General features: G+C 37.7%; 1 protein-coding gene across 1 annotated transcript in view; it reads right to left on the bottom strand.

The window, feature by feature from the left end:
- Positions 1-2,951: 2,951 nt before the first annotated feature.
- LOC148369854 (large neutral amino acids transporter small subunit 1-like) overlaps positions 2,952-27,655 on the bottom strand; it is a 32,656-nt gene continuing 7,952 nt past the window's right edge. The window contains exons 3-11 of the mRNA XM_088332085.1: positions 26,108-26,233; positions 20,170-20,275; positions 19,193-19,237; positions 15,697-15,820; positions 15,513-15,616; positions 13,585-13,681; positions 10,372-10,521; positions 7,230-7,404; positions 2,952-6,142 (exon numbers count right to left, since the gene is read on the bottom strand). Of these exons, the coding sequence (XP_088188211.1) occupies positions 6,054-6,142; positions 7,230-7,404; positions 10,372-10,521; positions 13,585-13,681; positions 15,513-15,616; positions 15,697-15,820; positions 19,193-19,237; positions 20,170-20,275; positions 26,108-26,233 (1,016 nt within the window). The 3' untranslated portion in view covers positions 2,952-6,053. The remainder of the gene's footprint in view (positions 6,143-7,229; positions 7,405-10,371; positions 10,522-13,584; positions 13,682-15,512; positions 15,617-15,696; positions 15,821-19,192; positions 19,238-20,169; positions 20,276-26,107; positions 26,234-27,655) is intronic.

Below are 27,655 nucleotides of genomic sequence, written 5' to 3' on the forward strand. Positions count from 1 at the left end.
ATGGATAACAGCATATTTGTCAAATCGTAAACAATGCGTAAAAATTGATGATGTTCTTTCAGCGTGGTCGGAAGTTTGTAGTGGGGTACCGCAGGGCTCAGTACTAGGACCATTATTATTTCTGTTTTTGGTGAACGACCTACCTGAGGCCATTCAAAGAAGTGACATCTCAATTTTTGCCGATGATGCTAAACTGTCGGCTTTCTTACCAAAAACCCAGGTGACAGGAACAATTGATTCTCTCCAAAATGACATAAATCAGTTTTTCTTTGGTCCGAAAAGTGGCAACTGCAATTGTCATCTCATAAATGCTTAGCACAGTCGTTTTTACATGGTTCTGTTCCGCTGTATAACATTAATGATCATGATTTGCATGTTGTTACTGAACATAAGGATCTGGGTGTCACTCTTACTTCAAACTTAAAGTTTATCACGCATATCGCCAAAATTACCAACAAAGCCAATAACATAGCATCAAACATTTACAGAAACATTTACAACAAGAACCCAGCATTCTTAGTTCGAATGTTTTGCGTTTATGTTAGACCCGGGTTAGAATATAACAGCGTTGTGTGGAACCCTTACTTACTCAAGGACATTAACCTACTAGAAGGAGTTCAACGACGGTATACGAAGCGGATACCTGGGATGCACAGCTTGTCATATCCGGAAAGACTACAAAGACTGAACTTGGACTTTTTGGAGCTCCGTAGAATTCGAATTGATTTAATTTTTGTGTTCAAAGTACTGCATGGAATGATCGATGTGCCTTTTGATCAATTTTTTGAGTTCTGTCGTGTTAATGGTTTACGTGGTCACAGATATAAGTTACGGGTGTCTAGACCTACCAGCAACTTGCACGGAAACTTTATTTCTTTCAGGATACCAAACATTTGGAATTTTCTGCCTGACCGGGTTATTAGTGCAAATACGGTGCAAACCTTTAAGCAAAGGTTGGCAGAAACAGATCTGTCAAATTTCCTTAGGGGAGGGGGCGTAAGGTGACCATATTTGGCCATGCTCACTCTCAGCATTAGTTTTTCTTTTTGTGTCATGTTTTGATAAATGTATCCAACAATACCTTCAATAAACATTTTATTTCATTTCAAACATTTCATTTCATTAAATTTCATATTTTAATAAACGAAGGCTTCGTTTTTGATACCATGTTGCCATCTGTCGGCAAAAAGACGTACTGCAAGGCATTTACACCGGGCCTAAAGAATTCTGTGGCAACACCTACTAGTGCATATCGGAATTTTAAACTAAAATGCCCTTGTTTTGTGGTCAGATATCATACCTGTCAACCTGTACGTTTATTATTATTTATTATTGCATATGAATAATAACCTACTCTTCTTGTCGGCTGAAAAATAGTCTGTGTAACATAGTGTACTAATCTGTGAAGCCCTTAGAGACTTATTGTGATTACGGGCTATACAAATAAAAATGACTTGACTTGACTTGACTATTATGCATTTTAAGACGTGTACGACTTACAAGAAAATCTGTACAGAAAAACGCAAATTGACTATCACAAAACGGCAAACGACTTCCGAGTTGTGTAGTGAAAGGAAGTCCGTCTCTTTTTAGAGAACCGGCTTTTTCAGCTCAACTCATTAAAGAGAGCCGGCTCTAAAACGGCTCACTTGTTTTGATGCATTATATCTCGAATGATTATGTTGGATAAAGAAGTTAAGAAAAAAAGGAAGTATAGAATGAGAAAATGAAAAAAGACAGGTTTGTGGTTATCCCTTTAATCAGTATATTACCAACAATAATTTAATCCAGAAAATCAATTGATAATTTGAATAAGAAAATGTATTATTCTACTTAATTATATTTGCATGTATTTTTTCCTTCTACAGTGAACGTCCAAGCTACTTAATTTTTGAACTTTTTTTATAATAAACCTCATTCATGTCGAGCAACTCAGTATCTCACAACAAAATGTTAATTAACAATATATATATATAATATAACGAAACACATGTACAATATAACATGTTAAACTACATAAACACGTTTGAAAAAAAAATATGGTGTAAGATCATTTTGTAAGGGAAAATATGAGTTTGTAAGGGTATGGAGCCGTGGAGGTTGACAGGTATGAGAAATTGTGTTCATTTAATTATACTTGTTTGCTGCAAATTCCCAAAGATAAAATTAACAATATTCAAAACCCGCTTTGTGATTAATGTAACACATTTCAAAGCTTGTTTTCCTTGCTTTTTTATTTTGCATTACATTACTGAGGAACACATTCTTGGAAGGCAATTTATTTTCTCGGTATCGAGTGCTTTAATGCATTATTAATGCTTTTTTGTAACTCCACTGTCGTTACAACATAGCGCGTTACTCTGCAACTTATCAAAAGCAGATCAGAAATTACAAAATCTCCTGATCACCAACTGTTGTTGCCCATTCGTTGACGATGTAACATACAACCCTCATTCTGCCTGCAATGCTATAAAAGCGTGGACATTTACAGTGGCAATGTCTCAAGCACAGATTATGAAAATGCTGAATTTATGCTTATACAGTTCCACTTTATTTTCTATCGCGGATTTTCTTTAAATGTTGACTGCTATGTCTAATGACAACCGTAAAAATTATATTTTGCCAGCTATATTAAACCAACCCCTTTGCTTTGAATACATTTAGACATATTGTCTTTTCTGTGTCTTATCTTCTAATATTGTGTGAGCCAACAGTGCTCCTTTTTTTCTATCAGCCACCATTAGGTCCTTTTCATTTCCTCCTTGAGCGGATATGAGTTCCTGCCACCACTGCTAACGCACATATCTGCAAGTAATAAGACGAGACAAGCATTTTGCACCTTTTGTTACCCAACCGGTGCAAAACGACAGATCATCAACCACTTTTTGGTTCCAAACTGGCCTAAATTGGAGGCCATCAATGTGAATTCCTCTTTTGACAAAAGACAGACATTGAACAAAAATAGCTTTATTTTCACACAAACCTTCCATGGTCACAACCGTCTGATAGAAATTAGAAAGAGGTGCTTTTAGTAACGTCTGATTGAAGTTTTTTTAGAGAGTTGCTGGAAGGGAGTCAATGATTTGTTGCTTTAAAAATGATATCCTCATCTATTTCAGTAGTTCCATTCAAAAACACAGGACTAAAACTGTAATGAGCATAGATTTAAGAAATACATTCTTAAAAAATCCTCTGAACACATCATATTAGCCGATGTTGCTGTACTTATTTCTGATTGGATTGAGCTGCTCAGAGTGGTCAGGGGTCGGAGATGCAGTACTTAATTTGGCCGCAAGGAGGGTGTAAGAGATCTCGCAAAAGCAGATGACATGAAAGCAGATGATTATCAATTTTGTTGGTATTTATTAGGGCGCCCCTGACATGAAACATAGCTAGAGACACTCGCAAAGGCCTAACAAACTGAGTAAATTTCCATGAAAACTGGTACTGCGGTTTCAGAGCTTAAAAGTCAAACAAACACGCACGCGCACACATGTCAGGATTTATAAAGTTATTTAGATCGTTTTAGATTACCATTTTTCACAACCAAGATTCCAGTTCTCTTTAACTTGTGTGCCTCGCACTTTGGTGCGGTGCGCCCTTTGAGTCATGTGAGGGTGCGGACGCTGTGAATAAACAAAGGAATAGAACTACTGGAATAAAGTCAGTATTTTATCAATTAATTGGAAAGAAAATGTTAGATATCATGAAAATGGCGGATCCATACTACACTAATGTACACTATTTACTTAAATGATTTTCAAAATGTGCTTGCAGGTGTATACTCATCAAAGCTCCAACCTTTCAACATTCTGAATTGTAGCACATAAAATCACTTTTAATTATGACGGCTACAGAATCACAACACACTGACGCAAGCCTTTGTGATGCCTTCTACACAAATATTCCGCGACATAGAATTGGCAAACTGATCTACTGATTGACTCTTGATTGACAAATGTTTTTTGTTTTTTTTAACAATCAAACCAAAACGAAGTCTTTTACCATTTTGCCAAACAAGCTTTTAAACTTCACAATTTCACATGAATTGTAAATTGTTATTATTTCTGTCCTTTGAAGCAGTGGTTCCCAACTGGTCTGACATGAAGACCCACCCTTCCACCTTAATGACAAGCTGCAATCCAACTCAAGAGAAATTCTACTTCTCAAATGTATCGAAAGAAAGGATTTTGCTGTTTAAAGCTGAGCTAGTGGAATATATTGACCTTTTTATTTAAAAAAAAAGACCATAAAAATGCCCTTAAGTACAGTAAATACCTGAATACAAGCGACCCATTAAAACTGCTTTAAAATGGTCACATACTGAAAGAAGTTCATACCTAAAATATTACCTCATCGTGCATCTAAATAAAAGTTATAATTAGATTGTGAACATAATTGAGATCAATACATTGGTAAAAAAGCTGGGATATATAACATGTTCAAATCATTTACTGTACCTTCAAACAGTGCTTCAATGACAGACTCCTGTACAATCTTTTCATGTTTCAAAATCATTTTCTTCTTTGACTCAATCTCTGTTGTCCAAAACCCACTTTTGGGTCACGACCCACCAGTTGACAACCACTGTTTTGAGGCAGTTACCCAAAAACACCGGCTGCACAGAAAGCAGTTCAACATCAGCTAACGCACACACACATCATTTCACTGTATAGCTTGTGCTTCATGGATACAAAACTAAAAATATGAAGAAGTATCCTTAGAACATATTATATTAGTACAGTAGCTTGGCTAATTAATATTTGTATTAGTTGTTTTTGGTCTAGTCACGCTAGGATTCCTGTAGAATATGTTTTTTTCTCTTTTTGAGTGTTTTTCAGGTTTTCTAAAGAACGGGGTTTGTACACCCTTTTCATGGCCAAATTCAAGCATTTTTAAGGACTTTCAAAGCCAATTTTCCAATTTCTCCAGTACCAAAGGAAAGAATAAATCCTGTGTCAATATTGTATTTTGCAGAGCCAAACATATATCTGCGATTTACATATGTGATTTTTAATCTCGTGTGTGCATTTCTCTAGTACATATGATTTTTCGATTTTGAGTAAATCGCAAATATATTGTTTTGAGGGAAAAAAATCGCTCCCCATATATGTCTACGGTAAAAAAAAGACAGTAATATGCAGCTTGCATTTTCAGTTGCAGGAAGTTCTTCCCATTACAATTTACCACTGAGAAACGGTACATTTTTTTTTGCATGGCCCAATAATGAATGTCCGTAATTGATACATTATCCTTACTCATTTCAGAGTGCTCGGTCTATGTGTAGCATACACCGGTCTTCAAAGGCGCGACCCATAGGGGGCGATAATGCTTCATAAGAATGGCATAAAATATAATGCCAGCTGCCATTAATCACGGGGGAAGAAGAGATGCAAAGTGAAGCCAGCAGATAGAAGCATCGGCGTTCCTTTTGAGCAGACTTGTTGAGAAACAATTTGAAACATTTACAAGCACTTCACCCAAAGTTCAAGCACTTTTCAATTCCTTGAAAACAATAGTCTATAATTTGCAATAATCCGTGGTCTGTGCAACCCTTTGAGACTCCTGATAAAACGCGTTGCAAATAAACATGACTAGACTTGTATTTTCAAGGATTTCAAGCACTTGTACGAACCCTGACAGAAATTATGTAAACATGCTCCCACAATACAAGTTGTAGGAAGCCATTAAAAAACGTGTATGCTTTTTGTCGCTAAAATGCTGACCACCGTGTAATCGGCTTTGGTTTCATAAGAGTTTTCGGGGCAAAAAGAATGAATCGACCTTTCTTTTTGAGGTGAATCCTATTAAGTCTGAGTGAAACGTTACCAGGCATTTGAGGCAACTATTGTGTGCCTTATCTGTGCGCAGCTTATTTTGTAGTCCACAATAAATACAATTCGTAATGCACATTTTAAGCACACGCACGTATTTCACTCAAGTGCATACGTTCATGTAAACTCTCCTTGACCAAGATTGCAAAGCTCCACCACAAAAAGAAAATCAGCAAGTACCACAAAAACTGCAAATGGTAACGTAAACGAGATGGCGAATTATGAGTCGGTTGACCGCTGGCTGGGTTCCTTCTGCTTCTCTTCGGGGACAGCCAGAAGTACCTTTTGGCAAAAAATGGTGAAGAGTTCTGCAGACAACACAATCGTGATCATTAGATGAGGTATAACAAAATCTGATCATGCGATACTTGTAGTTCTAGCAGTAGGCGTACTTATAACAACACGGGAAGATGTCGTACAAGTGACTCTTGAGGTTTTCCTTGTTCAAGTCGCACTACTATTAGAAGTACTAGTAGCATTTGGAGCAATACTTGGGTAAGTACCTTTAGTAGTGGTAGTGAAGGTAGTACTTTACTTTACTTTAAGGATGTTTGATAAGATCAGACATTTATGTCAGACTGATACCCAAAACAGACCAGTATCTAAATTTTGAGTTTTCATTGTTACTGACATAACCTACAAATAACATTAATTCATAAAACTTATTTCCCTCTGCAAAGGACTGCAAAAATGCCTTTATGTTCCTATATATTTTTCTTAATACTGCATTTTTTAATGTAAATTTACCATTTATTGTCTTTAAGGTATCTGGTTGTTAAATGGCCACAAGAAGGCAGCCTATTGGTGTCGCCTACCATCACGAGAACAAGACCTTAAAACATCTTGTACCATCATCTACTAATTCCCATTATTTGTACCGGTACTTATCCATGCTTACATTAGTACTATTTAGTACTTTTAGCAGGACTGGTATTTCTAGATTCAAGGGGACTGTTTTACATTTTTGAGTTATGGCAAATGTAGTTGTTGTATTAATACTAGTAATTATTGTAGAAGTACTTATACTACTGGGAATGATGGTAGCAATATTTGTAGCATACTATTTTTTGAAATCAGTCATACTTGTGGTAAAGGTAGTGGTCTATGAATTACGAGTAGGAGTTTTGAAATTCTCTGAAACTTGTATTAGTACATCTAACAGCAACAGTGTTTGTAGTTGTTATTGTAGAACTATGCGGTCAATCAAGTTTTTTGCGAAAACCGTGTACTATTTCCTCACATTGAGAATTCGGGATTAGCTTTAAGACTTCACATAAACCCACTCAGGGCAACAGGGGCCACATGTGCTTGCAAGCAAAATAGACTAAAGTGTCGCACAAATCCGGGCATCCACCTGGCTTATTTTCATCCGATTTCAAAACAAAAGCAGCTCACCGAGCATCTTCTTGACCACACGCGGCTTCTTCCACTTGTAGCCCAGCAGGTAGGCCGGGATGCCCGTGAGAATGATGCCGCAGCCTATCAGGCACTCGATAGGGGCCGCCCAAAAAGACACCACAATCATGAAGACGCAGCCCAGGACAAACACCACGGGGATAAACAACCATATCTGTGGAATGCAATGCATTAGGAAACCAATTGCGAATCCAATAAAAAGCCGATTTTATTAATACAGAGACCCCTTAATCACTTTCTTCTTCTTCTTCTAAAAAAAAAAAAAAAAAAAAAAAAAAAAGCCAATGCTCCAAATACAGACTGGTTAAGCCGTGAAAAATAATTGTGCTCCCTTCCTGATTTGTGTTTGATTTGCATAGTTATCGCTCAGAAAGGTTTCATGTCATCAAACCAATTTTAATATCACACAGAGACAACCCAAGAAAATAAAATTGATTATTTTTATTAAGGCACAAATAAAAACAAAAAATAAAACCTCAGGTAGGCGCTATGTGCAAAATCTATTGACCTTTAACCCAATAGTGAGTTGGGCCACCTTTGGGAGCAATAACAGAAATCGTTTCCAATAATTAGTGATAAGTCTTTCTTGCGCCACAGCATCCTAATTGGATTTAAATCCGGACTTTGAATTTGCCACTCCAGAACCTTCTTTTTGTACTTCCTGGTTTGTTTTGGATTGTTGTCATGCTGCATGGTCCAAAACCGCTCGAGTTTGAAGGCACGAACTGATGGCCAGATGTTCTCTTTCAGGAACTTATGGTCACTAGAATCCCTTATTCCATCAACCATACCAAGTTGTCCTGGTCCTGAGGTAGCAAAGCAGCTCCAGACCATCCCACTGTCACTACCATTCTTCACTGATTACATTGTGTTCTTTTTGTCAAACGTTGTGGCATTTCAACTGTTTGATTTTTGACCACAGAATGTTTCTCCAGAAGTCTTGAGGATAAACAAAATGTTTTTAGGCAAATGTGAGATGACTCTTTGTGCACTTTTGTGTCAGCAAAAACTGGAACTCTCCCATTGATGGCATTTTTGCCCTGTGTCTTTCTCATAGTGGCCCCAGTGAGGCCTGCAGTCCTTTGGATGTTTTCTGAGGTTCTTTTGTAACCTCCTAGATGAGCCGTCATCGCACAACTATAGTAATTTTAGTGGGTCCACCAGGGAAGGTGTGCCACTGTTCCCAATTTTCTCCGTTCGTGGATAATGGCTCAGACAGTGGTTCGCTGGAGCCCTACCACCTTGGAAATGGCTTAGTGACTTTTTCTGGATTGACAGATTGTAATCACTTTTTTAAAAAAATTATTTTGGAATTTATTCGGACCGCGGCATGACAGTTGTGTTCTGGAAGATTTGTAGCTTACTTTACTTTGTCTAAAAAGATTTCATGTAAGTGATTTCAACACAGGTGGCGTGAATCCATTGTGGTTGTAGCCTATGGAGTTTAACTCATCTTTCCCAAAACTGTGGTTAGTCACAGTTACGTTGTGATTTAACAAGGGTGGGCAATTACCTTTTCACATAGGGCAAGATAGGCCTAGATTTATTTTGTGTCCTAATAAATGGAATCAATATCTCAAAACTGCATTTTATATTTCCTTAAGATGTCTTTGTGTGATATTAAATTGTTTTGATGATCTGAAATGATTGTGAGTGATAAATATCCCAAAAAACACAGAAAACAGGAAGAGGGCAAATCCTTTTTTCACGATACTGTAGGCGTATTGGGCCTAATCCTGATAAGAACTATAGAACAGCAAGTCTGACTAAATTATTATTAGAGACAACTTAAAGGCACAGTGTGTATTATTTAGTGCCTCCTAGTGGTAAACCCCCTTATTAAAAAATATATTAATTTGAATAATGAGGAAAAATACATTAACTATCAAATAAACTTAAATTTTTTTTAAACTCCTCTTACGTCAAGATATTACCATTTATTTTAGATAACATGAGCCTCACCTAAAAGGAGCAAACACAATTGTTCGCCATCTTGCTGCTACGGGTACCTAAAAACCTCAAAAAAATTGGGCAAAGAAATAAGAAGTTTAATGGTACATTTTCGTCACATAGAATTTGTGTAGTTTGTGTTCTTGTGCTTTAAGCGCTCGTTTTAGGTTGCACAACACAATACAGCAACATCAAGTGCTTAGATGTGTATCATTTAGCGCATTCTAGTGATAAAAAAAAGCTTAATTCAAAAAACCTTGGAAAAGGCAGGGCAAAAAAATGAGAAGAAAAATGATGCATTTTGATCACTTTGAGTCTAAGTAGTTTGTAGTGTTCCTTGCACTTCGTAGCAGGTGTTTTCAGTTGCACGACACAATACATCGAATACATATAGTGATTAAATGTTACCCTTTAAGGAAACATTTTAAATGTGTTTTTGGACAATGCTACCCAAAAAGAATTGAACAGAAAATAAGGTATTGCATTTATTGCTCTGGAAATTTGTTATTTAAAGGTCACGTGAATTATTTTAATGGTACACCCACTGCATTATTACGTTTTTTTGAACAGGACTTTTTCATGGTCATGAAAAGCTCACAAAGAGACGGAGTAATCTGCAAGGCAATTTAAAAGATGAAGGACAACGCGTGAGCAAAGAGACAATGGAGGCAACCAAAATAACATAGGCTAGCAGGTATCAAATATCGGTACTAATTTCATATACAGGTAAAGACAAATTTGGTTCATGAAAGGACTGTCTGAAGTGAAGATCACCCAGTGGATTTCAGCATTTACATATTTCAAAACTGCATTTTGTATTTCCTTGGGTTGTCTTTGTGTGATATTTATTTATTTTGCTAATCTGAAACGATTGTGAGTGATAAATATCCCAAAAACACAGATTTCAGGAAGAGGGCCAATACTTTTTCACGGCACTGTACGAGCATAGGGCCTAATCCTGATGAGAAACTAATGAACGACAAGTCTGACTAATTTGTTATTAGAAACAACTTAAAGGGACAGTGTGTAATTTTTCTCTTGTGTTTCCTTCAGCACTGTCTTGCGGGCCAAATAAAACGATGTGGCAGGCCACAATTGCTCTGCAGACCTTTAGTTTGACACTTGTACTTTTCAATCTCATCTCATTCGTCCATACATAAAATGACTGTACCTTAATAGGCCTTCTGAGATTGGGCTTTCTAAATCGGAGCCAGACCATTCCAGCGATGGCCATGCCGACACAAAGCCAAGTGAAGAAACTGAAAAGGTTGATGACGGAGAAGATATCTTGGGAAATAGCGTAAAGCATGGACAGCAGACACTGAAAGGAAAGACAAATGATGGATCTGATCAGGTTACTCAAAGTAGATTTATAGAGTAAACATGCTATTTAAAATTCAAATGCAGAGCTTGAAACTTAATAAAAGCTAATACAAGATTTTTGATTTTATCAAAGACCCTGTAACAGGTAACATATACAGTATTATCCTTTGTACTGAAGAGGTTGATATAAGATTTTTTTTTTTTGGTAGTAAATATCATTTTGGTTTAAAAAGGCTTGTTGGACTGCAAACAGCCCCCAAGCTGCAGTTTGGACACCTTGGTTCTGAGAGTACTCTGTTCCTCTTACAGCTAAACCACCACATTAAAACACTGGAGCTAAAACACAACCCGAAAATAGGCAAGCTAAAAGACAATTACGTTAAGTCGCAATATTTAATATGATCCTTAATCACAGATTGTCAAAAGGCTGAACCTTCCATACAGTTAAACATGTTCCACTTTGTTCCAAATGTTATACTCAATTTCAGGCAAAAAAAGTAGTTTTTCCCAAGTAATTCAAGATACGCTATCACTATTGTCACACAAACGCCACTTCACATCTTTTGCTAAGGTCCAGCTCATCTCTGAAGAGCGAGGTGAGGCTGTACACCAAAAAACAACGGTGACCAGATAACGAAAGTGCTGTATCTGAGTCAGAGAAGGAGGGTTCTCCTGTTACTGGTAACCATGAAATCCAATACTGTCAAGTGGGAGAGCAAACTTTTTAAAAAGGGCAAGGAGAGAAATGGGTGGTGTCAGGCTGTTCTTGCCCAAGAAAAACCACAGAAAGTGGTGCCACTACAACCCGGACGGTTAAGAGATCCGTGAGCCATCAGCCAAATTTGAAGGGAAGGTCAACCCATGTTGTATGTCCTTTAGTAACTTCTTTAAGTACAAACATCCTCATCCCCTGCTGCTCATTTGATTTTCCCCTTTCTTAGTCCATCTCAATCCAACCAGCAGAAGCAGATGGTCTATCCACACGGAACTTTGCTTGTGTTTAGGTTACTTCCTTTGAGAAACCTTTTCGTGACTCTGCTGCCCAGTGTTGGTTCCTGCAGTGTTCTTTGGGGTTATTCCAGTTTGAAGTCAAGTCATGTTTATTTGTATAGCTGTTCATCACAAAAGGTCTCAAGGGCCTGCGCAGACCACTGTTACAACAACCCCGGATCTGTAACCTACATGAGGGTAAGAAAGAAATCAAGAATTTCAGAATGAGGAAAATTAAGAAAAATTGAGAGGGGGCCGCACATGAAGACATTCCCCCTTCCAGGATGAGCAGGCTGCAACAGGTGTTGCAAGGGCATCAACAGACATCAACAACATTAATATGACTTAGTGTCCAGTTAACAGCTTCCTGCTCAGGTATATTGACTAATGTCAATATCTATCTTCGGTGTTTTTCGTCCCATTTGACAACTACACTTTGGATTACTTTCTATCCTATCGTTATGGGTTTTAACACACAAAAATGCATTTATTGGAGGAATCAACTCCTTGCCGTGAAAAATTCTCGTGCCGGCGTGATGAGGGGCCCTATCGTGGATGGAGAGACGGAGCTAGCTAAGCGGCTAGCGGCGTTATAAGTCTTCGGTACCGTCCGTAATCATGGTAAATGTGAACTCTCTACCAATAAAACCGACAAACTGGCTGTGCTGGTGAAAAACGTCAAAGCGCACAGGGAGTGCAATTTGCTGTTTTTTACAGATACGTGGCTCACGTCTAGCATCCCTGACGCTAACGTGGAGCTACCCGGCTTCAGCGCTGTTAAGGACAGAGACCCAAAAGCCTGCAAGAAGCGGAGAGGAGGTGGACTCGCTATCTACGTGAACACGAGGTGGTGTAACACTGGGCACAAAGATTTCCATCTGCTGCAGGAACGTCAAACTTTTGGACTAGCGTGTGATGCGATCAACTCCGCCGTGGCTAAACTACAACAAAGCATCCCGAGGGCATCCTGTTAATAAACAACAAAGGAGACTGCTGGAAGAGTGAATTTCCCTATGGGGATGAATAAATTATCTATCTATCTATCTATCTATCTAATGCAACAGGTTGTAGATAATGGCGTACATCAGGTTTAAGTGCTGGTAAGATGGCTCGAAATGCAATTGCTGTGCAACAACCAGGATCATCCTTCTCTGTCAAGGACATGAAGACAAGAGTACAATGTCAACATCACTCATAGCTGTAGTGTGTTTTAAGCATCAAATTCAACACTTGAACAGTAGTTGCAAATCGTATCTCAGAGGGCAGAGCATTCATGGCTCTGAGAATCACTCGTGAACCAGCATTTTACGAGCAATGGCCCCGAGCAGGAACATAGGGGACTGTTAAATCAGAAAGATATGAGGGGGCAAGTCCATGAAAAAGAATTAAGGTTACCAAAATAGCCTTCAAATCACATCTTAAACCTGTTCTAATATGGATACCTGTCAACCTCCATGGCTCCATGCCCTATCAAATTGTCGTATTTTCCCTTACAAAAACAAAAATAATCTTACACCATATTTTTTTCCAACCGTGTTTATTTATGTAGTTTAACATGTTATATTGTACATGTGTTTCGTTATATCATATATGTTGTTAATTAAGACTTTTAGACTTGAAAAATATTTAAAATTTCAATCAATAAAAAACAAGTTGGAGTAGGTTAATTCTTAAAGAAGTCATGGTTGATGTTTTAAACAGGAAGTTCAAGTGGGACAGTTCAGGGGCAATAGAGAGCAAGGCTTTACCGATTGGCACATTCACATTTTTTTTAGATGAGTCAGAAAAAGAAAAGTCAGCAGACCATGTTTGAATTTTTAAAATTTCAGACCAATTAAGGAAAAAGCATTTCATGTGAAATACTTTTTTCTTAATTCTATGTATTTTACTGCATCCTTAAATTAACTGCAAACCTATGGAGACTCATTTGTAGTTCAATCTGAGTGGGTATGCAAGGAGAGCAGGTGTTTGGCCTTAACCCGTCGAAATTTCTGCGGGCCAAATTCCACCTCAGTGGGATTATTATGCTTTCAAAAGTACATTAGAGTGCTGTTGTTTTAGCTGCTCTTACTGTGAAGATGAGGGATGGAACTGGCGTGAAGAGATCAGTGTGAACAAGCCCGAGAGCAGCAGGAAGCTGACCTTCGCGGGCTCCAGCATAGAACAGACTGCAAGAAACGGTGCATGTTACATTCTTTTTTTTTTTTTACCCATGTGAGGTTTGCAGGTGAAAACAGACACTCGGTTGATGGGAGCACTTGATTGTCAATCACATAAGGCTTGAAGACATGTTACAATCTCAAAGGATTATATCCCATGTGATATTAGTCACAATCACCATCGTACTTTTTAACATTGAGGAAGGACAAAGACAAGAAGGCGTAGAACGAGTAGAATAATAAGTTGAAGGGAGTGGAACTGAAATAAGGAAGATAAAAAGAAAAAGGCGAAAATGAGGAAATGAAGATAGTAGCAACAGGGGGAGGAAAATAAAACAAAGAAAATGATGGAAAATGAGGAAAAGAAAAGCTAGTAGTAGTAGTAGAACAAGAAGGTAGACGATGAGGCAAAGTAACAGAAGGAAGCGAAATACAAGAAGAACAATGTGGAAGAGTGGAGGAATAAGTCCAATAAATAAGAGTAATAGGATAAGGTAAAGTAGGAAAAGGGTGTCCAAAAAGAAAATATGAAGAGAAGTAGGATAAGAAGAAAAGTAGAAGAAAGAAAAATAGAAGAAAAATAAGGAAGAGGAAAAAGGAGGTGACGAAAGAATGAATGAAAACTTTATTTCGAACATTAAAATAAAAACAGGATAAAAACAATGACTCAATAACAAAATAATGTTAACATAACATGTTTGAAAAGGGGAAGTATGAAGCAGACGCTTATTTTCCCTACCCCTTCATCTTCCCTATTAATTACATTCTATATATAGCTTCTCTCTTGTGTCTAAATACAACACAATCTGAAAAAGACAAAAAAGAAAGGAGGGTAAGCAGGAGAAGCAGAAAAGGGGGAAGTAAGGAATATATGAAAGAGAATGATATGAGTAAAAGTAGAAGAAGATGAATAAGGAGGACTAAAAGAATAGGTAAAACAAAAAAGAGGAATAGAATAATGAGGAGAAAGAGAAGTAGATGATTGAGGAAAAGCACAAGTACAGAAAATATGAAGCAGAGGAAAATATGAAGAATGGGAATTTGAAGAAGGAAAAGTATAGGTATAAAAACAGAAAAAAGAGGAAAAGAGGATTAGAAGAAAGAGTAGAAATTGAAGGAGGATTGTAGGAGAAGACGGGGTAAGTAGAACAAGAAGAATGGGAGAAAGAAATGAAAAAGAAAAGTACAAGTAGAAGAAGAATGACTAGAAGAATAGGTACAGAAAAGGGAGTAGAATGAGAAGGAGTAGAAGTAAAGGAAGAAGGAGTAGTACAAGTCTAAAAAGGAAGAAGAGATGAAGAGAATTAGAAGAATTGAGAATTAAAGAAGGACAAGTAGTGAAAGACAAAGAAGGAAAAGAAAAAGAAGAGGGAAAAGAAGGAGGGAATGATAAGCCTGAGAAGAAGAAGGGAGGAAGTAGAGGCAGGGGAATAGGAGAAAAATAAAAAGACAAGTATAAGTAGAAGAAGAATGAGGAGGACTAAGAGAAAGCAATGACAATAAATGGAGGAGGATAATCGGGAGAAACAGAATAATGGGGAAGTAGAGGCAGGGGAAGATGAGAAAGACAAAAAGAAGAGTACAAGTCGAAGATTGAGGAGGACTGGAAGAAAGAGTACCAAAAAAATGACGAGTAGGAGAATAAGGAGAAGTAGAAAAAGTACAAGTACAAAAACGACAATGTCAATAAGGGCAATAAGAAGAGGATATAGAAAAGTAAAAGATGAAAAGAAGAAAGAGGAACAGAAGGAGGGGTGGAAGAAAGACAAGAAGATTTGAGAATAAGGAGAAGACGATTAAGGGTAAAATTATGAGATTTTTTTTTTTTTTTTTTTTTTACCGTGCTGAAGTAAACAAAGATCCGTTCACAGCTCCAAAACAAGAGAGCCCAACAAACACTGGAATGAGCCAGGACATCACACCAAGATGGTAATCGCCAAAACTCTGCACACAGGTTACACTTCTATAAATGATTTCTAAAAATCACTCAACACAATCAAACTACTCGACGGGTAATAACGCACCACAGCAACAGCCTCCGACTCGATCATGTCTTGGGGGGAAATGGTTGTGAAGTAGGCCAAGTTGGTCAAGATGTAAACAATCGTCACAATAGGCATGGAGATGATAATTGACAGGGGCAAATTTCTAATGGCAAGAAGAGACAGCGTTCATTTCGATTGTTTTATTTGATCACGTCATACTCCAAAAAAACACAAAATTATTTTCTGTGAGAACGACATTTATATAATTGGGAGGAAAAAGTAATTTTGTAGGAATTATCGTATAAGGAACCAATTTTATTTCTTGACTTATTTTGGAAATATGTTGCAGTTAAAAGTCATTGAGATACTTTTCATTGGGCTATCCTGATTCACATTTAATTTAGGTCAGTCTCCAAGCATTACCTTGTAAATTACTTAGCTGTTTATCCTAACATTTTTTAACCTTATTTTTATATTTTATTCCTTTCTGTTGGTGATAGGAATGAGTGGAGAGGTGTTGTGAAAGGATAGTGGGATGTTTGGACGCGTTCTAAGGGATGGGCAGGGCACCTGTATGATGCTGCAGGGGTAAACTGGTGAAAGCTGTCGGTCCCTGCTGTTGAACAATAGAGTGTGTTGTGTCACCCTGACCCGAGTGACATGGCCTCTTGTGTCCCGTTTCATCTGGAGGGACAAAAGCATGACCGACTTGGGTGCCGAGGTGCTTAACTTGTTTGGGTGTTTGAGTGTTTGGGCATTTGGAATGGCCATGGTCCCCAAAAAGTTGCGTGTGTTTTTGCCACTTTTTACCTTTTTTATTTTCCTTGTTTTTGTGTATGTGTTTGTCTTGCTGTCGGTCACCCCTCTCGTGGGAAATGACCAGGGTAGATAGATAGGTATCCTTACCACATGCTTATCCTGGAGTGCCATGTCCTATTCCGTAAACAACGTCCACTAAATGGTGATCAATGACAATAAAAACGATTGTAATTCTAGTAAAAATGAAGTCATGTTTTCTTTTCCATTATTTTCACAGTTAATCTTTTTTTACAAACATTTGGTCACGTCATACAAAAAAGAAAAAAAAAACATTATCTGTGAGGAAGACACGTGCAACCCAAAGTGGGAGAAATTGGTAATATTGTGAGGAAAAAACAAATACATTAAAAATCATATGGAATAATTGTATGATAAGCAATTGTATTTCTCGACTTATTTGGGAAATAAGTTCTCGCAAATTGGACGGCACGGCAACTGAGTGGTTAGCACGTCCGCGGCACAGTTCTGAGATTATCAAATCCACCTGTGTGGAGTTTGCATGTTCTCCCTGTGCTTGTGTGGGTTTCATCCGGGCACTCCGGTTTCCTCCCATATTCCAAAAATATGCATGTAAGGTTAATTGGCCGGTTCAAATTGTCTCTAGGTGTGAATGAGGGAGTGAGTTGTATGTTCCACCAGTTCAGGGTGTCCCCTGCCCACTGCCCGAAGATTCTTGGGATGGGCTCCAGCACCCCCGCGACCCTACTGAGGATAAGCGGTACAGATAATGGATGGATGGAAATTGTCAGGGCAATGCTTTTTCATTGTGCTATCCTTTTAATGCTCTTACAACTTAGGCCAGTCTCCAAGGACTACCTAGTAAATTGTTTGCCTGTTTATCCTAACATTCTTTTTTACTTTTATCTTTTAAGTCTTTACTACATGATTAGCCTGCAGTGCCATGTTTATTTATTTTTTTGTAAACAATGTCCAATGCATTCTTATTAATGACAATGAGGCCAATTCTAATTATAATAAGAGTTACCGTAAGGTTTTTTTTTTTTATACAGTTAAATCTATTTTGCAGCACGTGATACCAGAAAGAAAACAAAATCACGATCTATAAAAACAAAAATAAGGTGTGATCTAAAATGTAATCAATTGGCAACATTGTGGGCAAAAAAACAGATATTTTTTTAAGTCATAAGTAATAATATGGTTCATTTATCTTTATATTCATCTTGAAATAGTTTAATGAAAATATGAATAATCACTTGACAAAAAAAAAAATTATTTCCTGAAAATTCATGTGAACAAAGTAACAAGGTATTCCAGGGCTTTTTTTACCAAAACATATCACCCAATAACTTCAGAATTATGTCAGCTTTTTTTAGATAGAATTAATTATTTTGTTTACTTTATTTATTTACGACTATATTTAAACTAAATCTTAGGTTATGTTTCACTGAAAAAGAGAGAAATCATCCATTTTAAAAAATAAAAGCCAAGTTTATTTTTTAAGATGGTAGAGACACTGCCCTACTTAGGAATGAGACGATCGTTCGTAAGTTGAATTTGTTTGTAAGTTGCTTCAGTGCTATGTTTTGTATGTTTAAGGTTTATAGAAGTATGTTTAAGGCTTGTATACGTAACCTGTATTGTTTTGTACTAAAAACATAAAAATGTCATAAAATGATATGCTCTATAAAAATATAAAGTGAAGTTTAACTTTCTTTAGGAAGATAGCTTCAAGAAGTCATCTTCCATAGTAGAGTGGATGAAAAAAAAAGCGATCCAACTATTTTCTTGTCCGCATCAAACTATTCCCCTTTCATTTCAAATGAAACGGCTCGCCTCTTCTTTACACTTTACACCACCCACATCGAATGAATGCACGAGATATTAAACAATAAAAATGTCAAAGTTCTTAGTGCGTTGGAGATACAGTATAGTATGTTTACACAGGAACTAGGAAGAGGAAGCGGATTTCTTCTTCGGGGTGGATGTTGGGTGACCTCTCACAGTCCCACACGCCGGTAGCGGCGGAGAAAAACACTACAGTAGTGTCCTGTACTCTGAAAAAGGTGCACACAATCCAAAATCTAACTTAAAGAAATGTACGGATATTTTTCGACATCCCGGAAAAAATGTTAAAATCTACCGTTTTTCGTAAGTCAAATGGTCGTAAGTAGGGGAGCGTCTGTTATTGATCGTCATTCGTTAAAAAAAAGAACAGTAAAGTTTTTACTATGCCAAATTCTACTTTTACAGTGATTGAGAATTAGAATAGTCTTTGTGTTATTTTTGCAAGAGATGCACCAAAAAGGGGATTATGTAAATACTTGAAAAATATGTAGTTCAAAAAATAAAATAGTATGTGTTTCATTTAAGATAATTAGGCTCTTTTTAACAAAAAGTACCTAGTATTGTTGGAAAAAAATGGTATAATCTTTTTAGGGAAAAGTTTAAAATAGTTTTAAAAAATTTTAAATAATGAAATCTTATAGGGGGGAAAATAAACTCAAAGTGATTCTTGAGTTATTTGCTCATAAAAATGTCGGATTTTGCTTGAGAAAAGTCTTAATTTCATGACAAGGTTATGAGAAACATGCAATAATTCCTGTCCTATAGCATTCATACTGTAAATATTTAAAACGTTGAAAATTCCATCATGCATATAAAAAGCATGCTTTTGAATCTCAAAGTGAAGTCATGCTATTGGCAAATACTAACAGGAGAACCATCCTCAAAACAATCTCCATCACATTTAAGTCACCTCTCTGGATTGATCATCTCCTCGGTTACGTAATTCAGGTAATTCCTAAGGAGAAAACCAAAAACAACATGTGCCTTTGAATGTTCCAAATGTTGATACATTCTTGTGCTAATAGGAGGAATGTATACATATTTTTGGTTCAATGATTAGAAAAACAGTAACCGTACTTTCGCATAATGAGGCGCCCGAAATTTTATAAGGCGCACACTTCAAAAAAATGTCGTTTTATAATGCACAAAATAAGACTAAAGCGCATGGAACTAAAACTCCTGTAAAAGCTACCGTATCTATTTATACAGTTGTGAGTGCAACCATCTATCTGTCAAAAAAATCTCACTGACCAAAATCACAAAATGTTGTATCCAATGGGAATCGAACCCGGGTCACGTCGGAAAGAGCATCCAAAACTAACCACTTTGACCACCATTAATACAAATGATATATGAAAAGGCATTAGATTTGATTTAATTATCACACTATTTTAACAGTGCAGAAAGTCACCCTGAAAGATATAGATAAATGCAATGTCAAATTTGTTATCAGATGCACGAAAGAGTTGTTAATTTCAGTTTCTGTTCTCTCCAATCTGGCACCACTAACATAGTGTGTCAAATAAATTAAACTGCATTTTTGTATGTCGTCTGTATCACTGGTAGTCAGGTGTTTAGGGTTCTCGCTGTCGGTAGGGTTCGATTCCCGTTGCATACAATGTTTTGTGATTTTGGTCATATTTTTCAAATGATCAATTATTGTAAAATAAATACTGTATGGATTTCCAATTTTATCCACTGCTGTTTGCAGGTGCATAAGGCGCACCCGGTTATAAGGCGCACTTTTCAAATTTCTGGCCAAATTGTTGTCTCTAAACTCGCCTTATAGTCCAGGAAATACGGCAAGACAAATTTAAGTGCAGGTGGATATGAGACAGGAAGTTACTGTTTCTAATTTTGAACATTAATCCGTGACAAATGACTCACCAGCCTCCAAAGGCGAACAAACCACTGTACAGGGCCAAGACAATATTGTCAACACCCGTTTTGCTTCCTTCAAAGGCATTCTCTGGCTTCAGGTAGGGCACATCACCTACAGAAGACAAAAATACTGCATTTCAATTGGATATCATTTTTTCTTTAATTCTAAAATAGGAGTCTCCAATGGCCATGCATTTTACACCTGGGCCTTCAGTAGTGCTATGTCTGAATCAAGCTAACCCTCAAAAACTATTTTATGGCTATATAACATTTACTGCAGCTAAAACATTTACCATGATCTTGTACAATAGTACTATCATTCAGGAATAAAGCCACATTTAACTCGGAAAAAAATCATGGCCTAAAATCATGTACTCTGTCGTAGAAGTGATCCACGCGTTTCAGCTCCATCAATAAGTTTTTTTCTGATGTCATTGAAGCAAATACAGAAATTCGTATTTCTTTTTTTAAACGATGTTGGACTGAAAAATGTCCTTTCCACAGTAGCAGTGGTCACAGGGATATTTTTTTTCACCTTTTCCTTGTAAAGCACCGCTATCGCCCCCTAGCTAATCATAGTTAAGGGTTTGTACACCTTATTCATGGCCAAATTTAAGCACTTTTTAGGGACTCTTTAAGCCAATGTTTAATTTTTCTCCAGTACCCCTAAAAGGAAAAGTCTGGGGTGAATTATGCATTTTGCAGAGCCACCAATATATCTGCAATTTACATATGGAATTATTAATCTTGTGTGTTACATCAGACATTATATCTTGAGGTAATAGCAAATCAATTTGTTTTTGAGACATATCTCTCCTCCTATAGGTTTTGGGTAAAAATCAAAGTAATATGTAGCGCACATTTTCAGTTGCAGGAATTTCTTCCCATTACAATATACCACTGGGAAACGCTACCTTATTTTTTTGCTCAGTACATAATAAATGTCCGTAATTAATATGTGATCCTTGCACTAACACACATTTCATAGTGCTCTGTCTAGCTGTAGCATGCATCCTCTTGGGTGACCCATAGGGGGCGATGACACTTCATAGGACAATGCCATACAAACTAATGCCAACTACCGTTAATTATGTGGGAAGAAAAACTGCATGGCAAAACGAAGCCACCAGATAGCAGTGCCAATTTAATTTATGAGGAGGCATGTTGACAAATTTTAAGCATTTAAAAGAACCACCCGAAATTCAAGCACTTTTCAACCCTAGAAATCACAATATTAACATTCAAGCATTTTCAAGAATTTCAAGGACCCGTACAATCCCTGAAAGTTTGTGAAATTGCTGAAGTTTTCCTACGCCTGCTAAAAGGCCACAATATTGCTCATTCAAAATCTGATTGGTTAAAGCAACAGCCTTGTTTACACTCATTGTATGCTACAGGTTCTCCAGAATTGACTGTGAAGTCCTGGTAGATGTCTGACCCTGGCAAGAAGTCACAGCAGAAATGTGATTGGTTAAATTATAATTATTTTTGTTTAATTTTAAAGAACTATAATAAAGAGTTTGGGGCAACTCATCAGTAAGTATCAGGCCTCTCGGAATGATTCCAGTATGATGAATCAGTAGTGGCTTTGATGAGATTCTGTCCACACATCAATGAAGCCTTCCGGATGACTGAGCTTCTCACCTCATCTCTGAGGGAAACCCAGACACCCTGTGGAGGAAACTTATTTCGGCCACTTGTATCCGGGATCGTGTTCTTTCGGTCAAAACTTAAAGTTCACGACCATAGGTGAGGGTAAGAACGTAGATCGACCGGTAGATCAAGAGCTTTGCTATATATATATATATATATATATATATATATATACAGTATATATATATATATATATATAGTTGCAATTCCTGCCTGAACCTGTTTGGTTGAGATGTTGACACTTTCTTTGCTTTTTTTAGCGGCCTCGTAAATGTGTGTGTCGTACAGCAGCCCAAACGGTTCACTAAGTCGTCACCATGGCAACGCAGTGACGAGCATAACGCGTGTGGGCGTGGCCTTCAAATTAAGAGCACTGGAGGAGCAGGTGGAACTTGACTGGAATTTTTGGCTTGCTTGCTGGCTTTATTCCTTCAAACAATGTGGTGTTCAGTAAATGTTCATGTTGTCACTATGATAAAAAACAAAGGCTATATTAATTAGTACGGGTGTTAGATCTGATGCTTGGTTTCATAGGGGTTTCTTTAGAATTAAAATTGTCTTTATTGTTATTAATGGCAAAGTAGTGAACGTTGTTTACACATACCTGTCAACCTCCACGGGTCCATGCCCTTACAAACTGTCGTATTTTCCCTTAGAAAATACAAAATGATCTTACACCATATTTACGTGTTTATTTATGTAGTTTAACATGTTATATTGTACATGTGTCTCCTTATATCATATATATTGTTAATTAACATTTTGTTGTAAGATACGGAGTTGCTCAACATGAATGAGGTTTATTATAAAAAAGGTTCAAAAATGAAGTAGCTTGGACGTTCACTGTAGAAGTAAAAAATACATGCAAATATAATTAAGTAGAATAATTCATTTTCTTATTCAAATTATGACTTCATTTTCTGCATTAAATTATTGTTGGTAATATACTGATTAAAGGGATAACCACAAACCTGTCTTTTTTCATTTTCTCCTTTTATACTTCCTTTTTTTCTTAACTTCTTTATAAAACATAATAATTCGTAATATAATGCATCAAAGCAAGTGAGTCGCTTAAAAGCCGGCTCTCTTTAATGAGTTGAGCTGAAAAAAGCCGGTTCTCTAAAAAGAGATGGACTTCCTTTCATTACACAACTACCACGGAATGATGCATGATGGGAAATCCCCAGGCGGCAGATGCATGCGCACAGTAGCATCAAGCCGCTTGCTTCGTTTGCAACGAAAAAAAAACGATACCGAGGATAGAGCTACTGCGGCGAACTGACTTAATTGATTTGCCGTTTTGTGATAGTCGGTGTATACTGGATGGTACCCATGTTCTCCCCGTGCTTGCGTGGGTTTCCTCTGGGCACTCCGGTTTCCTCCCACATTCCAAAAACATGCATGTTAGTTTAAATGACCGGTCCAAATTATCCCTAGGTGTAAATGAGCGAGCGAATCGTCTGTCCCTGTGTGCCCTGCGACTGGCTGGCAACCAGTTCTGGGTGTCCCCTGCCTGAAGATAGCTGGGATGGGCTCCAGCACCCCCGCGACCCTACTGAGGATAAGCGGTGCAGATAATGGATGTATGTATGTGAATACAGTCTTGTCTAGCTTCCATTTAATTTTTTTACCTGAGTCTGAACTTTACATTACTATATTAATATAATTGATATAATCACATTTGGCATTTGTATTCTATGCAAACCAAGTGACATATTTATTTTTTCCATTTATTGTTCAAAATATAACCGTTCCCACAAAAACATTGTATATAGCTGTTGTGCTCTGTACAGCCCTTTCAGACTTTTTGTGAAAAAGGGCTATACAAATACATATGACTTCAATTGTTTTACTTAGATTTGGTTGCAAAAGCATAACTCACCTCTCCTCCCAAATCCTCACTAATAAAATATAAAATTTCAGGTTACTTCGTTATCGGACCTGCAAATAAAGTAAATTGTTAGGCTCTGGTTGTCGAGCTTGTGGGCCTTGGTCGGGTCGGTGCTGGACATTAGCTCTGGACTTGTTGCGAGAGCATGGTAACAATAGTGCAATGGAAAATAGTGCATTGTAGCAATAGTGTAATGGAAAATGCAGCAATAACATTTAGCAGCAAGAGAATCTAACATGAAAACCCATATTTTTACACTAGATCCATTTTTCAATACATATGGCAAGACATTTTTTAATCTTGCATGCTTGTTTAGAGTGATTATGGTCCTGGGGAAGAAACTGTTTCTCAGCCTCTTAGTCCTTGTTTTAAGGATCCTGTCGCACCTACCAAAGCCAGAGTAAGAACAGCAATTCTATTGACCACATTCATGATGCCTTGTGGTAATTTATTTGCACCCTATATATTTGTGGCACCTTTAAATGCTAGATCCTGACAAGCTATTGATTGCTGAGGCGTTCAATCATGAACTGAACCCCGGCCATTCGAGAAGCGCTTTTAATCGCGTGTACAAACAAGCAAGTGAGCACTCAACACACGTTCATGTTCAATTAATCGTGATAGATAACAGTTTGTGCAGCATTCAAGACAAAAGATTGAAGCCTCCTTCCCAGTCAATAGTGTTTGTCTATCCGTGTCCTGCAAATAGGATGGATTAGAGGTAGGATTTTAAGCCTCAACCCGACCCAAATTTTGGGTGGGTCCGGCCTAAAATGTGCAATCATTACTTTCTGGTCAGGGCGGGCTTTGCCCTCGCTGACGTATTTTTTTATTTTTTTATTAAATCTACCAATTTTTTGTCTCTCTCTGCCTCTCTCTTTTAAAGTGCTGCATAGCCTTTAAATGGTTCCATCAATTCTTTAAAAAGAAATGTCAATGATGGAACATTTTCGGTTAGTATAATCTCTGAAAAAACAGAAATAAAAAAGATATAAACATTCATACAGTCTTGTTTAACTTAGGTCTAGTTACAAAGGACAGGCTGTGTCTTGCAAATAAAAGCGGGCGCGCAGAGGGAGCTGGCGTCAGCCAAAATCATCCCTCTTCCTCCCGAGTCTTCATAAAATAAAATGTGAAATTTCAGGTTAGCTTCAGGCTTGGTCCAGCAGGTTCGGTTTATTTAGGCTTTAATACCTGCAAGCTTGGGTCAGATTGTGGTGGATCTTTGAGGGACGATCTTAACTCGAAGATGTATGGATCGACATAAATACCTTGGGAATAGTTCAATCAGAATGGATATATAATTTTTTTGTGACGTAGGAAAGAAAAATATGTCAGCATATAGATTATCTTTCATTGCACTATTATTACAACTTTGCCCAGTCTCCAAGGACAACCTTGTAAACATTTTTGCCTGTGTATCTTTTTTTTTGTCTTTTAAGTCTTCATTACATCTTTTGCCCTGGAGTGCTAAGTCTAATCTCATTGCCAACATATTAATGACCATGAAGACAATTCTAATTCTTAATCATTGTAAACATAGAAAAGTGTGCAGTTGTCCCTTTAAGAAAAAGAGTGCTTTTAGTTTTAGTTTTTAAACTACCATGATAAATTTCACCTTTAAATTTTTCTTCTTAGCACAACATGAATTGTTCTAAGTTCCATCCAACCAGATTTGGACAGCTTCTTACGTGGACAATCATGAACTAAGCTTCAAAAAACAAGTTCTAAGTGTCGTGTCAGTATTAGATTAGATTGCTTTATTTATTTATGTATGTTTCTTGATTAAAATACAATGAAACCTTTAAAAACAGTACACTAAATTCACTTAGAGGGACAGGGTGTATTATATAACTGGAAGATGTAACTGTAGGCTATGGTGTAGTGCAACTGAAAATGAGTGCTAAAAATCACAAGAACAAACACATACTCTGACTAGCCTCACAGTGATCAAACAACACCATTTTACTTGTCTTTTTCAATTTTTCCAGGTATCAGTAGCAGCAAGATGGCAAACAATCATGTCAGCCCCCTTTGGTGATGCTCATAGTGGGTCTAATAAATTCTTACTTCTCAATCAAGTATTTAAAAAAAAATGCAAGCTCATATGATAGTTCATGTGTCTTTGCTTAAATGAATGTTTTTTCATCCACTCTAAATAATACACACTGACCCTTTCAATATTTCTGTGACAAGCCTTCAGATTATAAGATTAATTGCAAGGTTTTTCATCAGTCCTCCTTATAAAACAATCTAAAAACGGATGTGGTGCTCTGAAAGGCAAGACAATCTTAATATAAATAGATGGTTTCCTCCGATTGATTCATCAATGGATTTTTTTTGTCCAAATATTTTATTAACCACTACATTCACTATGCTAAATGTTGCTGTGGAGCTCACCAGTGAAAATCTGTATGAAGCCAAAGAGGATGATGATGATCAGCGCAAGCAGCTTTGAGACCGTAAACAAGTCTTGGACTTTGGTTGCAGCTCTCACACTGATACAGTTGACGAAGGTCAGAGCGCCTGAAAGAAGAAATAAGCAGCGAGAGAGTAAAATCTCAGCACTTGTTAAACAATTACTCAATTTAGACATATTACAGGTATTTATATAAAATAAGATTCACAAAACGTTTTCACAAAATCATATTAGTTATAAACATTCGATACTAATAACGAGTTTTTTAATACAATAATTTTCCCTCTTAAAAATGGTTAATGAATACATTAAAAAAAAGTTTGCAGTATACACCAATACTTGATACCAGGGGTGTCAAATTCATTTTCACCAGCGGGCTTCATCAATGTAATGGCTGTCCTCAAAACGCCTGATGAAAGTTATAAATGTAACTACCATATTTTGCGGACTGTAAATCTGAAGTATATGTCGCATCAGTCAAAAAACGCCTAGTTCAGAAGGAATAAACATGTATTTTAAACAATATTGATTATGAATTATCTGTCACAGACCCTGAGCAAGATTGCCCTGCTTGGACTCAACACCAAGCTGCAACTTCCCTTCAGCAGTCTGGCAGAAAAGCTCATGGTTTCCCCAGCCAGAGAAGTCTTGCTTTACTGAGATTCCACTGATAGAGTAGTCACTTGAGCAGGAGGGGAGAACAGAACAGGGAAGAAGTGGCATTCCCAGGAGGCAGTAGAGCGGCCCGACTGCGATGCATCACACTGGTGGGAACCGTAGCTACAGGCCAGGCCGGGCTGAGTAGCAATCTGAGTTCATGCTACAGCAGGACCAAAGGACAGGAAAGGCGAATGCTTATCTAGGACGAGGTTTGTGCTGAGGTGAAAGAGGAGCGCTTCAGCAGAGTTGTGGGCATAAGCAAACAAGGGGCCTGGACAAAATGAGGGCACATAGCTGGCCATAAGATCACCTAGACCAAACTCTGGAAGGTGGAGCCATACCACTTCAAATTCCTGGTCAAATCGGTGTATGATCTCCTTACAAGCCCTGCCAACCGGTTCACCTGAGGCCTGATACTCACTTGAGTGCCAGCTCTGTGAGAAATGAGTAACTTTAAACACATCCTGTCGCCGGCAGGTATCAGTGGCACCACGGCAAGGTCCTCCGGGCAATTGCAGACGCAATGTGCACTGGCATCAACACCAGCGAGCGACAACATCTAACCAGGAGCACAATTTCCTTTGTCAGAGCAGGAGAGAAACCTCAACCATCCAAGAAGACTCAGGGGCCCTTCTCACAACTGCAAGGGACTGGAGGCCACTGGTGGACATAGGGAAGCAGTTGCAATTCCCAGAATTCATTGCAGCTATAACACTCCAGCCAGACATGGTGATGATGTCTGAAGCCCGCAAGCAGGTGGTCCTCCTTGAGCTGACGTTCCCCTGGGAGAGGACCGGATAGCTCAGGAGAAGAAGAGGGCAAAGTACGCCGATCTCGTGGCTGAATGCCGGAGGAATGGGTGGAAGGCC

The sequence above is a fragment of the Urocampus carinirostris genome, chromosome 3 (genome assembly GCF_059441175.1).
Source record: "Urocampus carinirostris isolate Australia breed hairy pipefish chromosome 3, RoL_Ucar_1.0, whole genome shotgun sequence".
Classification (NCBI taxonomy): Eukaryota; Metazoa; Chordata; class Actinopteri; order Syngnathiformes; family Syngnathidae; genus Urocampus; species Urocampus carinirostris.